The sequence below is a fragment of the Numida meleagris genome, chromosome 9, assembly GCF_002078875.1.
Source record: "Numida meleagris isolate 19003 breed g44 Domestic line chromosome 9, NumMel1.0, whole genome shotgun sequence".
Lineage (NCBI taxonomy): Eukaryota > Metazoa > Chordata > Aves > Galliformes > Numididae > Numida > Numida meleagris.
The window spans coordinates 12873064-12888192 of record NC_034417.1 but is presented as its reverse complement, the minus strand read 5'-3'; the positions used below and the strand labels follow the sequence as shown (position 1 = coordinate 12888192).

General features: G+C 46.7%; 1 protein-coding gene across 6 annotated transcripts in view; it reads right to left on the bottom strand.

Moving 5' to 3' along the window:
- NTRK3 (neurotrophic receptor tyrosine kinase 3) overlaps positions 1–15129 on the bottom strand; it is a 179268-nt gene that overhangs the window by 143926 nt on the left and 20213 nt on the right. For all 6 annotated transcript variants that reach the window (XM_021407493.1, XM_021407496.1, XM_021407490.1 and 3 more), the window contains 2 exons: positions 9231–9305; positions 8284–8355 (listed from right to left, as the gene is read on the bottom strand). In XM_021407493.1, coding sequence (XP_021263168.1) covers positions 8284–8355; positions 9231–9259 — 101 coding nt within the window. In that variant the 5' untranslated portion in view covers positions 9260–9305. The remainder of the gene's footprint in view (positions 1–8283; positions 8356–9230; positions 9306–15129) is intronic.

Below are 15129 nucleotides of genomic sequence, written 5' to 3'. Positions count from 1 at the left end.
CAAGCAGAGAGCCTGCTCACAGCTCTCTCCAGGGACCCATGGGGATGGGGAGCAGGGAGGCAGCAGCACCTAGGGGCACACCTGAGCTCGGGGTTTGGAGCAGAAATGTGCCTGTTTGCAGCAGTTGAGCACACGCAGGGGAGTACTGTTCTGAGCAGAGAGTTGCCTACAGCTACTAAAGGCAGCCAGAGTCCAGCACATCCTGCTTACTGCAATCCTCACTCATAACCACACTGAAAGCAGAAACATGTTTTGTCCTTCACAATTAGTTCCGTCAAAAAATTCACAGGAATATCCAAAGAAAGGGGCTGCATATTTCCTGTTCTTCTCAAAACATGTTGTACATAAAAAAGAGAAGTTTATTTCCTCCACCCTTTATCTACAAACCTCGGTCATCATGAGGAGTATTTTCAAATGAAAAGCATAATCACCATGAAGCACAGAGTGCTTCAGACTGCAGCAAGCATTCCTTCATTATTCCATGATAGCAAATTACTCACAATTATCAACAAGCACAACTGGATTCAACAAACATTTAACCAAGCTCCACGAGCTGCGGTTACAGTGAGGTCAAATGCCAGTTCTCCTAGTAAACTTCTCATGTGAGAAACCCACAGACAGCTGCCGGGTAGTAGTGCTGCAGGATGACTCCATTCCTGCTGCAGAACAAAGCCAGTGCCAGGAGCCACTGCAGTTCAGAAAGTTTATATTGCATCTGTCAAGCAGACATCTCAGAAGACTTGCTTCATACAGAGGGAAAGATGGAAGAATGGAAGTGCTGCTGGCAGTGAAACCAGGCAGGTCATTCCTCAGGTGAACTCACACCTTATTGCTAGACACAGCTTGCACCTGCAGCCAGGCATGCGCAAGTGCTGCTCCACTCATCGCTTTAGGGGGGCTTAGCGGGGGCCAGAAGGAAAAGGGAAAGGTTCTAAGAGAAAGGAGAGCACGCTGCAGGCTGGGGATGAGCAAGAGTCAGGGAAAACAGGAGGCTTCAGTGCAAGCAGGGAGGCTTGGCTGCAAGCAGAGAAGGCCTGTGCTGCAGGCAGGGTGGCTGGGGCTGCTTGGAAGCTGGAAAGCCCAGCTGCAGGCAGAGAGAACAGGAGGGTTGGAGGCAGGAAGCCTGAAAACCTGGAGGCTGGGAGACCGAGAAGCCCGGTCAGTGGGACAAAGGGCAGACCCGGGCTGGAGGATGGGAACCAGAGACAAAGCCACGGGGAAGGGGGCCCGGGTGGGAAGCTGGGGCTGGAGGCCGGGAGGGCCCCTGTCCGTGGTGCTGAACGGCCACTCACAGCAAGGCAGGGAGAAGGGGACACCAGGCACACCTGATTCAGCCTGATGATCAGACCTGTCCCCTCTGATCACCCACAGCACATGGGAAAGAAAGACTTCGTGCTCCTATTCACAGCCTTATAAACATCCCGGTGTCTTGCATCTGATAATTCAAAATCCATCCCTAACACGAAGGGAGAGGTTTGGTGAGAAACCTTCCCCTCCTCACCTACATTTTTCTAATAAAATTTTATAATTCCAATAAAACACACAACTGCTTAACTCATGACATTTAAATTATTGCCTAGTCACACACTATCATGGATTAATATCTCATCATTCATGCCCTGACGTATCTTATTACTCAAATAACGTATGATTTGAATGTTTCTATTTTTCTGCCCTAGTGCTTACCTGCCTGCACATCAAAAAAAAAAAAGGGAAAGTCATCCCTAGAATTGTATCATTAGTAAACCAGTATCAAGAAAAAGAAAAATCTCAGGTGAGATAATTTGTGTGGTCACTTAATTTTCATTCATCCTGCCATAATTGCTCATCCTCCCAGCAGCTTTCCATGAGGCTTCCATGCTCTCAGGTCCTTTCTGGGAGGCTCCTTCTCTCTATGCAGTAGCTCTTACACTGGCACAGGTAAGACACATCTTATGCCACAACTAATCAACTGAGCCACAGGTTTTGGGGAGCAACCAAAAGGAACAGCCAGAGGATGTTTCTGGAATATCTCCATTATGAAGTGACCCCAAGAGCCTAGAAAAAAAATCTGGTCATAGTCAGTCCCATATCTCATAGAATCAGCTCATTCTGCACTGTTGGTGTTCTCTTCTAAGACCTCTCTTCTAAGAGGTCTCCTCTCCTATTTTTTTAAATAAAAATGAGATAAGAGAAAAACAGGACCAGAAAGGCAACTGCTGGAGAAGAACAGCAGTTGCCTCGTTCACATATATTCTAAAAAACAATTGATCAATCTTTAGAAAGAAAAATAGATCCCCTTAGTCATACAGTACAGCTGGACACATCTCAACGTTTCAAAGGAAGGAAGGAAAGAGAAAGTCATGCTAAAATCCTGAGAGCCCAGGTACTAGACACAATAGACATGACATAAGAATCTGAGCAGGCAACAAATATTTGTGGTAGAATTATTATAGTTCATCTTACGTTGCAACCACATCCCACAATTCAATGCCAGATATCACTAGAAACCATACCAGGCGTTATGCTGCAAATAGATCAAATAAGAGGAGAGAAAACACGCACTGCTGTTCCAGGTTTTCAGTGGAGGATTGAGGCAGAACAACTCTTGCCCCAAGGTGCAAAGTGCTTGAGTTAGAAAGTCTCCTTCTCAAGTCCCATTGGAGTACACAATTCATAAAATCACTGCTCCACCTCCTATTACAACACCATAAACCTTCTCCTGAGCTGAGTGAAGCAGCCTGCAGTCAGGAATCCTATACCCAGCCCTTCACATACAAGTCAAATGATTTCGACCCAGCCTGAAGGAAAACCACAGTCCTGCAGAGAACTGGAATCTCCTCTAGCCTTGCTCACAATGGCTGGTAAAACAAACAGCTGCAGTGAACTGCCTGTCTGTCACTTGCAGTAAGGACTGGGAATAAACACCCCACCAAACCACCGCTGTCAGTTGCATATCAGCAAGGACCTGCTCTGCGCTGGCATCCAGGGAACAGAGCAGATAGAAAGTCAGAGCAGGAAAGTTTACGGAAGAGGAGACATTGCTACTGTTTATTTTAGTAACTGCACTGTAAGCGTGCCCATCATTTTACAGAACAACTAGAGAGACATGGGGGAAAATGCTTCCCAAGTAAATCACAGCATGGAGGCTCGCTGTTAGAAGGTGGTGGGGTGGTATTCCTTTAGAGCAAAAGTGTGAATCAAATTGTACCCAAACTGCCTGCTTGATTAGGAATAATGAAAGAACATTCACCTAATGGAAGTGAAAGACTATTTAATTTTTCTCATATTATTTTTTTTCCTATAGTCACAAAAAAATTCAATTCCCATTTAGTCCTTTGCAAATGCAAAATAAAACACATTAAACTATCAAGGAGATGGTTTAGTTAAGCACATTACTTCATACTCTCCGTGAGCTAAGAGCTCTCATCTACCGTGCCCCAGCTTATATTCAGGACTTGTCAGACTGCACTAGCTCAGGAGTACAGAAAGGAAAACATAAGCAATTAACACATGACAGTTTGGATTAGGAGGAGGCTGCCAAGATGGATATGAGAGCAGTGTAGTGATGAAAGGAGAAAACGTGGAGAAATCATCAGGAAGAGAGAGAAAGGGTAACAGCGCATCCAGGATCAAGCAAGGGACTGCAGGCAGTCACAGGGTGTGGAGTTGTTTACAGGAGGAGAGCAAAAGAGAGAATTTAACTCTGCCTTGTATACACAAGCGGCTCTTTTAGAGCAAGGCAATAGATCATTAAACACAAAGGACAGGAAAACGACCCTCAAGCCATGACTGAGAGAACGATGCTATCCTTGCAGTAATTCAAAGTCCGATATTTTGTTTATTTCTTTCTATATTATAAGATCTTGATCAATCTCCCAAATGCACAGAGCAAAGAAGGTGAACCTTGCCAGCCTTGCAAACCTGTTGCCTGCAGCCCTTGTAATCACACAGGCCTCAGCTGCTAGAGGGCTTCAAGTGCTGTCCCGAAACAGCACTGAAGAGCACACAAACTCACCAACTCTGAGCTGCTCGACTCCCTCAGCTTTCAGCTGACACAGCCCAGTTTCTTCACTATCGAAGACTAAAGCCACAAAGTGCCCCTGGGAACTCCCACATCAAAGCTGCAGACTACTTCCAGCACCAGAGTACAAGTTCACGTGACATCATAGAATCATTTGAGTTGGAAGGGACCTTTGAAAGCCATCTAGTCCAGCTCCCTGCAATGAACATGGACACCACACAATTGCCCAGTGCCTAGAAGGACACCCAAGCCAGCTCCACCCTCCAAACTACACAACAAACAGCACAGGTCCTAGGGTACTCCAGGTTAACCACACTGTGGGTTTACCTATGGTAAATCCCATACATCAGCCAGCTCAGTCTTCATCAGTCAAAGGAGGTCCACGTGTGTTCCTGCCAGCACCTTCCAGTTTATCCTCAAGCCTCAGTTTTGTAGCAAAAACACAGATAGGATCACATAGATAGAACAGAAAGTGGTCTGCCCATACAATACTCAAAAACCAGCTGCAGTCAGCACAAAATACTCCTGAAGCCCACTCTGGCTTTTCCAAAAGACTCCATCTTTAAGATGCTTGGGTGAAAAATAGAGGAAAAAGCTTCATCCTCAACCCCATCCCTGCTCTGGCAGTGCTGAGAGAGAGCTCTGACAGGAGCTGTGTCTTGGCCAGCCCACAAACCCATTTAGAGCATGTATAAACCTCCAGAAGACACTTTAAGAAGAGCCTCTAAACGCAGGCAGAAATGGCAATTATTAATTTTCTAAATAGAAATCTGACTACTTAAGCCTTATTTAAAAGTGTGCCTGTCTCTATAATTACACAGCCTTAATTTGTTTTCTTTCCTCCACAATAAATAAGGTGCGCACAATTACCCTCTGCAAACACAGTGCCTCCTGACTGGCTGGCCCAGTATGCAGCTGCTCAGGAAAACATTTAGAGGGAATTACAGTCTCTTAAGTACCTGTTTCCCAGTACAGGGAGACTCAGACACCACAGAAGTCAATTTGTCTAGCCCTAGGCACAATCTGCTGGAACCCTCCTCTCCCACATGCACAGCTCTACCCTCCCACCTGCAAGCAGCGAGGGCTGGACGCATTGCCTGGAAACAATCAGGTCTTGTCCTCTCCTGAGCACTGATTCCCAGTGCTGGGTTTTTCTGGTGACTTCCCGGTGCCTGAATAAGCATTGTGAACATGTCTGCACTGTTTCTCTGTCTATGATCATGACACTTATACGAAGAAGATCCTCATAACTTGTAATTTTCTATCAAGTTGAATTAAGTTGTCCAGAACATTCCAGTATTACCAAGAGAAGGACAGGTAGGGTAAGAGCACGCAAGACTTTTTCCTCAATAAGCTTTTCTACATGCAGTGACATAGTAAATATGTATTCAGATGGTTTCTGTGTCTCCATCCTAAAGTCTTCTTGTATATGTCAAGCCAAAGACTGAGGTTTTGTGTCAACACTAAACATTTTCTATGTTCACCTATGCAGTCTACTACACCAGTTAACCCAGATCTGTGCAGTCAGGACTAAGTTTTTCCACAACCTATATCTGCAGCTCCTCACATTCCGTGCACAGTGCTCTCCACAACCATTTCCCTATTAGCCAAGGGGCAATCAAAGCTGCACAGATGTGGGAGCAGGAACCTGCCAATGCAACTTTGCACAGAAATTAAAAAAGACTTCCAGAAGAAGCATGCAGAAAGACTCTGGATGACATTCAGTTTAGATCAGACTTACATTCAATCCTCTTCAACATCCAGTCAGTACTACTTTTAGAAGAAATCAATGGCCCAAGATCTACAATGGGGGAGGGGGTGGAATTTAAATGAACACACCAAACCTCATCCAGAACCATTATTTTAAGCCCCTACAAACCTGAGCTCCTGCAATTAGAGCTAAGTGATCTGCTTATGATTGCACAGCTGGGGTCTGAAGACAAGTGCATGCACCAAGGAAGGGCCAGAAATAGAAGCTGCTGGGAGAAGGCAGAGCTATCTGGTCCATCCGAGATGAGGAAGCCTTGATGAAAGGCATTGGGAAAAAGTCACTTCAGTGGGAGGCTGGGATTCAACCCAGAACAGGGAGGGATGGGGGAAAGAAAAAAGCAATTGAGTCCCTGTCATTTGTATACAAGCTTCATGTGGAAAAATGCCTGCTGCTTTTCAGATCCAGCTTGCAGCACCCCACAAAGACCAGCCAAGGGTCACTGTCATTCAGGCTGTGAAGTCTCTATGTTGTTTGTTAGACATATGCAGTCTCCAGGCTCAACCCCACCTGCAATCATCCAAACACCTGGCAAAGGAGGAGCAAAACCACACAGCAGTGACTCCACGAGCCTTAAGTCCGCTGTTCTGCAACCCCGTCAGCTGCTGCCAACTCTGCTGGGGGTGGACTGGGACCATATCCCTTGCTCCTGTCAGCTACTGTAACCACTTAAAGCTGTCCAAGACTCAGAGCAGAGTGACATTTCCATTAACCCTTTTATCCTGGGCACCTATGCATGGCAGCTCCAGAAAACATCAGGTCCTCAGCAAGCTGAACTCCCCTGAAAGCAGCAGTTGAGAAGACGCTCTGATGTGCTGACGTAGTTCCATGGGCACATAATGGACCCCAGCTGGCACCAGGTGCCTGTAAGGCTGCATAAAGCCCAGGCAGCATCCATGCTCCTATGCCAAAGTTGGATAGTCCCAGGAGAAGGAAGCCAGCACCATGATTTAAGAGTTTGAGGAAGCCAATGTCCCTGCAAGACCCAAGTCTCCATCCCCAAGGATAAGAATCCACCACTGGGAGCAGCCACCTTGGCTGCATTCACACACTGCTAGGACACATTGCTGGGTGTGCACAACAGCATCAAATCCCACTGGCAAACACCGACCAAATAATGCACTCACTTGCCTCGAGCTTCAAACAGCAAGGAAAGAAAGACGTTAAGAACATGATCAATCTTACATGGCCCGAGCAGTAAACAAACACATATTTCATCACAGCATACCAACCTCAGCTTTTGACACAAGATGGATGTTTTTTTTTCCCCCCATCTCAAAAGACAAAAAAAACCCAAACGTTTTCTAAGAAAGCAGTAATAACTGCATGTGTACACATTAATGACACGTTCAGATTCAAAACAAGCGTAATTCTTTCTAAACTCCTACAAAAACCAAACTAATTTCATCAGGAATCTAATGTTATTCATTTCGATCTGTAACGTACATCAAACGCAACAGCACCATTGACAAACTACCTTCAAAAAAATAAACGAGTTGGGAGAGGCATTTTGGAAAGAATATTTCCCACTAACAAACGGCTACAGAAAATACAAAACAAATGCCACAAATCAAAATAATAAAGCGTGGAAATCAGGGAAATCCCTCTGGTCAGTGCTAAGGAGGTATTATTATAACAACATATGCACTTTTAAAACTCAGAAAAGCTTCATGTTTGTTCATAATGCCCTTAACTACTCACGCCCTTTGGTACTGCACATCTCCTGTTTAGCAAGTACTTTACCGTCACTTAGCAACTGTAACTGGTTTTCCAAAAATGAAGCTTTTGAGGTTTTCAGTTCAAATAATCTCTAAGCACACATCAAAAGACAAATATATCCGGCTCTGCAGGTTGTATCTCTCTCTCTCCTCCAGTAACATCCCATATTAATGGCCACATGCATCCACAGAGTCAAATGGCTGTGCTCTACGGCCATTTTTCCATGGAAAAAGCTACTGGGATCCATTTCTAAAATGGAGGGATGCTCTCCATCCAGCCTGTCAGCTCACACCCAAAGCTCTGCGCTTCTCACCAACTTTTTTTTTTCCCCTTTTAATCTATGCCAGAGCCAAGAAAGGTTTAACTTGGATACAGTTGTTTTGACAAGACATTTCAAGCCCATGAACACCTTCCACGCTAGCACAGTACTCTTGCTCAATGCCTTGGGAAGGTGAATAGATATCCAGTAAAGGAATCAGTTCCCTTGGCCTTAAGCATAAGGAAACTCTGTGGGACACCATACCTGATGGCTAATGATGCCCCAGGAGCTGGGCACTTCCACAATACCCCACAACACTGCTACTCCAGCCCTACCCCATGCCCACCGAAGAGGCCAGCTCACAAAGCCGCTCATTAGGAGAGCTGACAGCCACGATCCTCAGGATTTGCATAACGAGATGGCCACCTCCCAACCCCTTCCCCTTCAGCATCTTCCCTCCCTCCTGCCATGCTCTGTGTCCGAAGTCTTGCTGAGGGAGAAAAGGGGACATGGACAGGAGCCAGCTGCACTCACATGTAGCGCAGGTGAGGGTTCTTCGCGAAGGCGCGTGGCTGGATATTTCGTAGTCCTGAGTTCCTGATTGTCCTGGAAAGAGATTGAAAGGGCAGCAATGAAATCAGTGTTGAAGACTGCACTAAAGCCCTGCGCTGAGCACCAGAGACTGTGCCCGATACTGGGAGTGGCAATGTCACAGCAGGTATGCTGGGAGACCTCCAGTCCCTGGGGAGGGTCATCTCACCCCAAACAGCCTCCTCGAGTGCAGAGGAAATTGGGCTTTTGAGGTTCAGCTGATACATGGCAGCACAGGCTCAGCATGGAGCAGCTGCTGGTCTGCAAACAGCAGCATGCCCCACTGCTGCTTGCTTTGACAAGGTGAGAACTGCATCAGTCTGCATGCAAGATGTATGTTTAGCATGCAGTTTGATGGGGTTCAGATGCTGGTACCCAGCCTTCCCAAGCACCAAGCAAACCACTTCAGGCCCAAGGGCCTCAGTTTCTCTGTGATGCACAAGGTCAAGCTCTTCCGAAACCAGGAGGGCTGCGCAGAGGGATGTCATTTGCTTATTGTGCAGCACTACCACAACAACCACCACACTAAATGAGAACCAACAGCCCAGCAATGAAGGATTGGCAGAGACAGCTGGAAATTCACATTGTGGGACTGAAATGAGTCAGAACAATGCACAAGCCCAGCACCAGAACAGCGGGGGAGAGGAGAGGTCAGGGCTGATGTGTGTTGACAGAGCTGTCAGGAGCTAGCAATCTTCTTTCTCCCAGATCCAGCAAAGACCAGAAAGCACTTCATCTCCATTTTGTGAAGTCTCATAACAAAACACTGCAGAGCCAGCAGCTTAAACAGGCTCCGAATGCCACAGTGCAGAGACAGAGGGAACCATTTGCTTAGGAAGCAAGGGATTGCCCAGTGCACTTCTCCTCCCCGACATGCAAGACATACTCACAGCCTCTGGAGTCCCGTGTACAGCTCCATGTCTACAGCATTCAGCGTCTGCAAGTTCTTCCAGTTCTCTATGTGTCTGTGAAAGAGAAGGAAATGCTCAGCCATGGCTCATCCAGATGGCTCTACCCATCCAGACAGCACACAGCATCGTGTTCACCTTTGCTATAGCCCAAACCTGCAACTTGCAGAAGATCTGGGGATTGGACATACACTGGCTTAAGCATGCATATCCCCAGATACATGTGGTATGCATCACGCTGCCAAAATAAGCAGTTTCTCATGCTGCTTTTTATTCTGCTTTCCCCAGCGCTCCAAGGAAGAAAAAAACAACATGGTTTTACCTAGAATTTTCAGTGTAGAAAATGCAACCGATCCACTGTACACCATTGGTAAAGTCATTGCTTCTCTCCGTGCACATCAGTGAAACAATGCCACTCAAAAGGAGTAAAAGTAAATAAGATCTCTCAACAAAAATATGTGGCCTAAAAGGGGGGAAAAATGGTCATATACTTATCCATTCTCTTACTATGGTGGACAAACAGGGCGCTGGTTTCCGCTAGCTAGAAGTGCTGCTGGCAGCAGAGCACCAAACTCAGTTTGGAAACCATGCCTTTATTATAAATTCCTCTGTCGCCTGGGGCAGTCTAGCAGGTATGTTATGGAGAACGAAAACAGAAATAGATCTGTCACCGTGGGATCGTTACTCAGTAAATATTAGAGCTGGGGGAAGGTGACAGATCGACAGCCCCAGAGGATGGGGTCCCCTGTTATCAGCAGCACAGGAATGGTGCTGGCAGCAGCGTGGCCACGGGCCCCCTAACGAGCTGCAACACTGTGCAGCTGGAAAGAAGCTTGGTTTTCTCCAGCCAGGTAGTCCTTGGTCAGTTGAGGCTTTCTTCCAGACCAAACTCATATTCCTTCCACCAGAAAGCACATTTCCAAGAGGATCTTGCTGCAGAGAAGGTGAATGTGGTCCTCTATCACAGTGACCTCAGAGGAGATGAAACATCTGGCCAGTTCCCTTAGACAAGACATAAAAGAAGCCCAGCCTCAAAGTTCAGGAACACATGCACCCAAATTCACATTTGCCATGATGCCATCACTGGCTTTGTGCTCAGCCCTGTGGAGGAGAAACATTTCCATGTGATGGAGGGTTGGGGTGATAGGCCAACACCAAGAACCATCACCTCTGGGTACAGGACCTCATGTGGTGGAACAGAGGGTGAATAAGGGGAATGGGGACCTTCAGCCACTCCTGGAACAGTCAGAGAGGTCATACATTCCTTCTTAATACACAGCGAGCACTGGGAGAACTGTTTGCACAAGAACAGATGAACAAGCACAACAGAAACTGGACTTACTTGAGCTATAACCCAAATACCATCCACATGAAAAAACCAACATAAAAATCCAAAGTCTGGATTAAACCTAAACCCTGAACATGTTTCTCTGCTCTCACCATCCAGATCCAAGAAGAGCAGAGACCCACAAGAGTCACCCCTGCTTTCCACATGTTCCATTACTTCCCCATCCCCAGAATGATTAGCATAAGGACACAGCACAAACTCCCAGCTGGCTGCTGCATGACAGGCTAGGTTACGGTTCACCCTCAACGACCTGCTCATCAGCTTGGATTACCTGCATCCCAGACAGAATGAGAAACAGGACATTATCACAGCCATTTCATGTTCCCTGTCAACGTCCAAGGCTGCAGACTCTTGTAGGACAAAACTGAGAGGCATCAGTCAAGAGATTCAATGGATCACTGAAGCCTTTTAAATTTGTCTCAGAGAAGCTGTGGGTGCCCCAACCTGCAGGTGCTCAAGGCCAGGTTGGATGGGGCCCTGGGCAGCCTGAGCTGGTGGGGGCAACCAGCCCACAGCAGGGGGTTGGAGCTTGATGATCTTTAAGTTCCCTTCCAACCCAAGCCATTCTATTCTAGTCCATGAAGGGGCAGCACTAAAATTGCATGTCCTGGGGCACAAGGTTGCAGGATTATATTTCTGGGGACTTGCTTCTTGCAAGGCTACAAAAGCAGCTCCTACAACTCAAAGGAGAGGCTCCTCCAAGAAAAGAAGAGGCAGGCAGGGGATGACTTGGGTTTACCACTAGGGCATGCTGGAGCTACAGCATCTGAGAGCACTGATGAAGGGCAGAGATGGAGGAACCCTGAGCCAGGAGCTATGGAGCAACCGCAGCTGGGAAGGAGGTGGCAGCCAGATTGGCTCTTGTTTTATTGATTGTGGTTGCTAAAATAAAATAGTCAAGGTTATTTTTGACCTGACACTCAAAGCCACATGCAGCAAATTAGAAGAGGTAGAAAGAGACCTGTGCTTGCTCCCAGTGACACGCACAGGCTTGCTGGTGGCTGGGGGTCTTGGTGAGAGCTGCAAATCTGACAGAACTACAAACATCTTGGCCTGCTCCAGACTCAAAATTAAGAAATCTCTCATTCTGTTTACAAAATGCTGCACAATAACCATGGAGTAGAAGAAGAGAGCCATAATGCCAGTATGGACCCACACCGGGCAGAACAACTATTGCCCTCTGAGCAGTTCAATCCCTCCAGAAATGACATTGCACCAAGCCATAAATAAACCTCCAGAATCCATGCTCCAGCCTCCCAAAGGCAGCCCAGGAGTTTCCTGAGCCAGATACGCTTTGGTTTGTTATTTAACATACACACACAACACCCATATAGGGAGTGACAAGGGAAGTGGAAATAAATACACACACACTTACGTATAGAATAATCCCACGACACAGCAGCTGTTTTACATAGAGTGCAACAGAGGGTGATAGCATCATCTTGAATTAGGTGCACAGTTCAGCAAGCAACTTGAAGTCCTTGTAGCTACACAGACGCTTTCCTTCACAAGGGGCCCCAGAAAGTTAATTATACATATATTTTTTTTTCAACTTAGGAGTCACCCCCTAGCTCCTAGAAGTGGCAAATCAGACTTTGTTGACAGGCACCCCAAAGATACACCCGGAAATCCATTTTCTTTTGTTCCCTATAGCTTTTTGAAAGAGTAGTGTAACCTTTAAGAAGTGGATTCAGGCGAATCCAGCCAGCACAAAATAAACAGAAATGCATCTTATTCTGAAAGTTCAAGGAGTCAAGCTGTGATTGCAGAATTGGCAGCAGTTGCACAGGAAAGCAAACCAACCAAAGAAACTTCATTCCTAGAACTTAAGTCCCTCTTCACGTCCTTCAATCTCTCAAGCCAGTTCCTCCTCTTTTCCTTCCATGGCTTTGCTTGCCCTTGAAAGATTACATCTTCCCAATTTCTGCCCAAAATGGAACCCTTCCCTTCTCCTCTGTCTCAGATCATTAACCTGGCAGGCACACGTGTGCGGGCCTCACAGCAAAAACAGATGTGACAACTCCCAGCCCTGCCCTGTTCTCTGCAATCATGTACAAGTAGTACAGTCCCTCCTCCCTACAAATTCTTCTCAACATATATTCCTGTGGCATTCCTCAGTTATTACTAAGGTAAACCGCTCTTCTGCGGGATGCAATAGCTTCAAGAGTAATACCATACTCCACAAATCCTGAACCGTGCACCATATATGTGTCCACCTAGACTCACTTCCAGCTTTAATATCAAGACCATATGAGATGAATCACCAACAAAGATGGCAGCGCTCACTTTCTGGAAGGGGAAGCAAAGGGGAAAAGGGTTGTTTATTTTAATTACTCCCTTCCTTCTCTACCTCATGTCTATTCGGCAGGTCCTGGCCAAGTCCAGGTCTCCTGCACTGCAAAGCTGCCATTTACAGACCAAAACATCCTGTTTAGGAGAAGCTAGGGCTTTACCTTACAGATTTGTACTGAAATGCTGCAGCAGAGCCCTGCTCTTCTCATTTCTTATAAAAACATACACACAAGCATTTCATATTTATTTTGTCTTGGGTCAAAATTATCCTTGCTTAAGCAGCTGCTTTCCTTTCCTGTTATTTACTCCTCCTTCCTTTACAAGGAAGTCAGACCCACCCACCAATCATTTATAAATTACACAAGGTCAGATCTCCTAAGGTCTGTACCGAGCAGTGAAGTGCAAGGCAAATTGTCTCAAATGCCTTAAGAGATACTGACTGAAGACCCAGAAGTGATACAGATACATTGCTCAGACAGAGCCTTGGTGGTGAGCTTGTTTCGCTTCTGGTTTCAGACCCAGCACACAACTGGATCTTCTGCCTTGGTGACCTTCACAACAATCTCCGCTGTGATAGACACTGTAATAGAGAACTGCTCCGTTTTCTTCATCAGCCTTTCATCTTGAATAAGGGTGACCAGAAACACGGAGCAGTCTCCAGGACTCAGTTTACAGAGGCAGCTCCCTGCTTGCACTCGCAATACCTTGGCTTTCAGCCCAAGATCATAGCATCCTTATCACAGCCCCATCAGCACAGTGGCATGTTCACACCTGTAATCCAGCACTGCACCAAGCACTTCTACCCCAGGTCATTCTCAACTGACATGACTTCCTAGCTGGCAGCAAAAGCCCACATAACTCCCATACAGACACTACAGACTTCCTTGGTTTTGCTGCTGCTCTTCCCTCTGTCCATGCTAAGTCCTTTGTGCTCCCACAGCCCCAGCACTGAGCCAGCAGCAAAGGCCACGAGCCAGCTCCTTTTGTGCCAATGCCTTCATGAAGGCAGGAGCCAACTTCACCTCCAAGCAACCTCTCCCAATGCATTTCACCACCTTTCCTCCTTTATCCAGCTCTTCACCACCAGCGCTGTGCTATTCCCAGTGTAACACCATCATATTAACCTCTCCTCATGAAGCAGTCTCTTTGCTTAGGAAATTAGTTAGCAGATATAGAGTTATCTGGACAACAGCTATCTTCAGGAGGTCAGTCCCGCATCGTATCTCAGCCTCCAATTACAACAGCACAAAGCCCTCTTTGCCAGCCCTGCAGCTCCCACGCACTATGTGAAGCCAGTGGCTTTTTCCCTGCTTTGCTGACAGATCAGAGATCTCGTTGGCCATATGGTCACCCGGTGGCAGGGTTTAACTTTTGGCTCATCTCCAGACATGCCAAGAGCCAGCCCCATTTGCTGGAAGCCGAGCAGTGGCCACCATCCCATGGGAATTCCCATCACTCTGCCAGAGATGTTTGACAGCACAGGCTGGTGTCGCTTTCTTGAGACCACGCAGCAGGCCTGCACACCCCTGTGTGCTCCTCTTCCAGCCCAGGGACTACACAGCAAGGGAGATGAAAACATCCACAAATATTTAAACGCAACCAGACTCATTTTATCCCACGTGAATGAGGCAGGGGGGTGAAAAGCAGCAGCTTATGCCAATTTATCGAGTGATTAGCTTGAGGCTACTTAATGTCTCTGACCTTCCTTCACCCTCCTTATATGACAAGGATAATATTTATCTAATCTCTCTCAGCTTTTCAAGTGCTGTGGTAAATAGCTAAAAAAAGGCACTTGAGGAGCACCAAGTATTCTCCAGCATGCGTACACATGTGTTACCCAAATCTACATCCAGCCCAGAATGAAGAAGGATGACTTTCCATCAGGATGCCATCAGCTCCAATCTGACAGAGCAGATGGCGCTTCATCTTCAGAGCCATGCTGCACAAGCGCCACATTGGGCTCCCAGGGACATGGCCATGGGAGAAAAAAAGGTTTGGACAACACTCTCAGAAACGTGGTTAGAATTGTTGGTGGTCCTGTCCGGAGCCAGTAGTTGGGCTCAGCAATCCCTGTGGGCCCCTTCCAATTCAGGATACGCACACATTGGAAAGGAAAGCAGAGTATGGGACTCCTTTCTCTCATAGGGCAGCAGGAAAATTGATTTGTCATCCAGGCACATTACACCTCACAATGCAGATAGAAGCATTAGCTTTCAATTACCTGATATGTTTAGCATTATA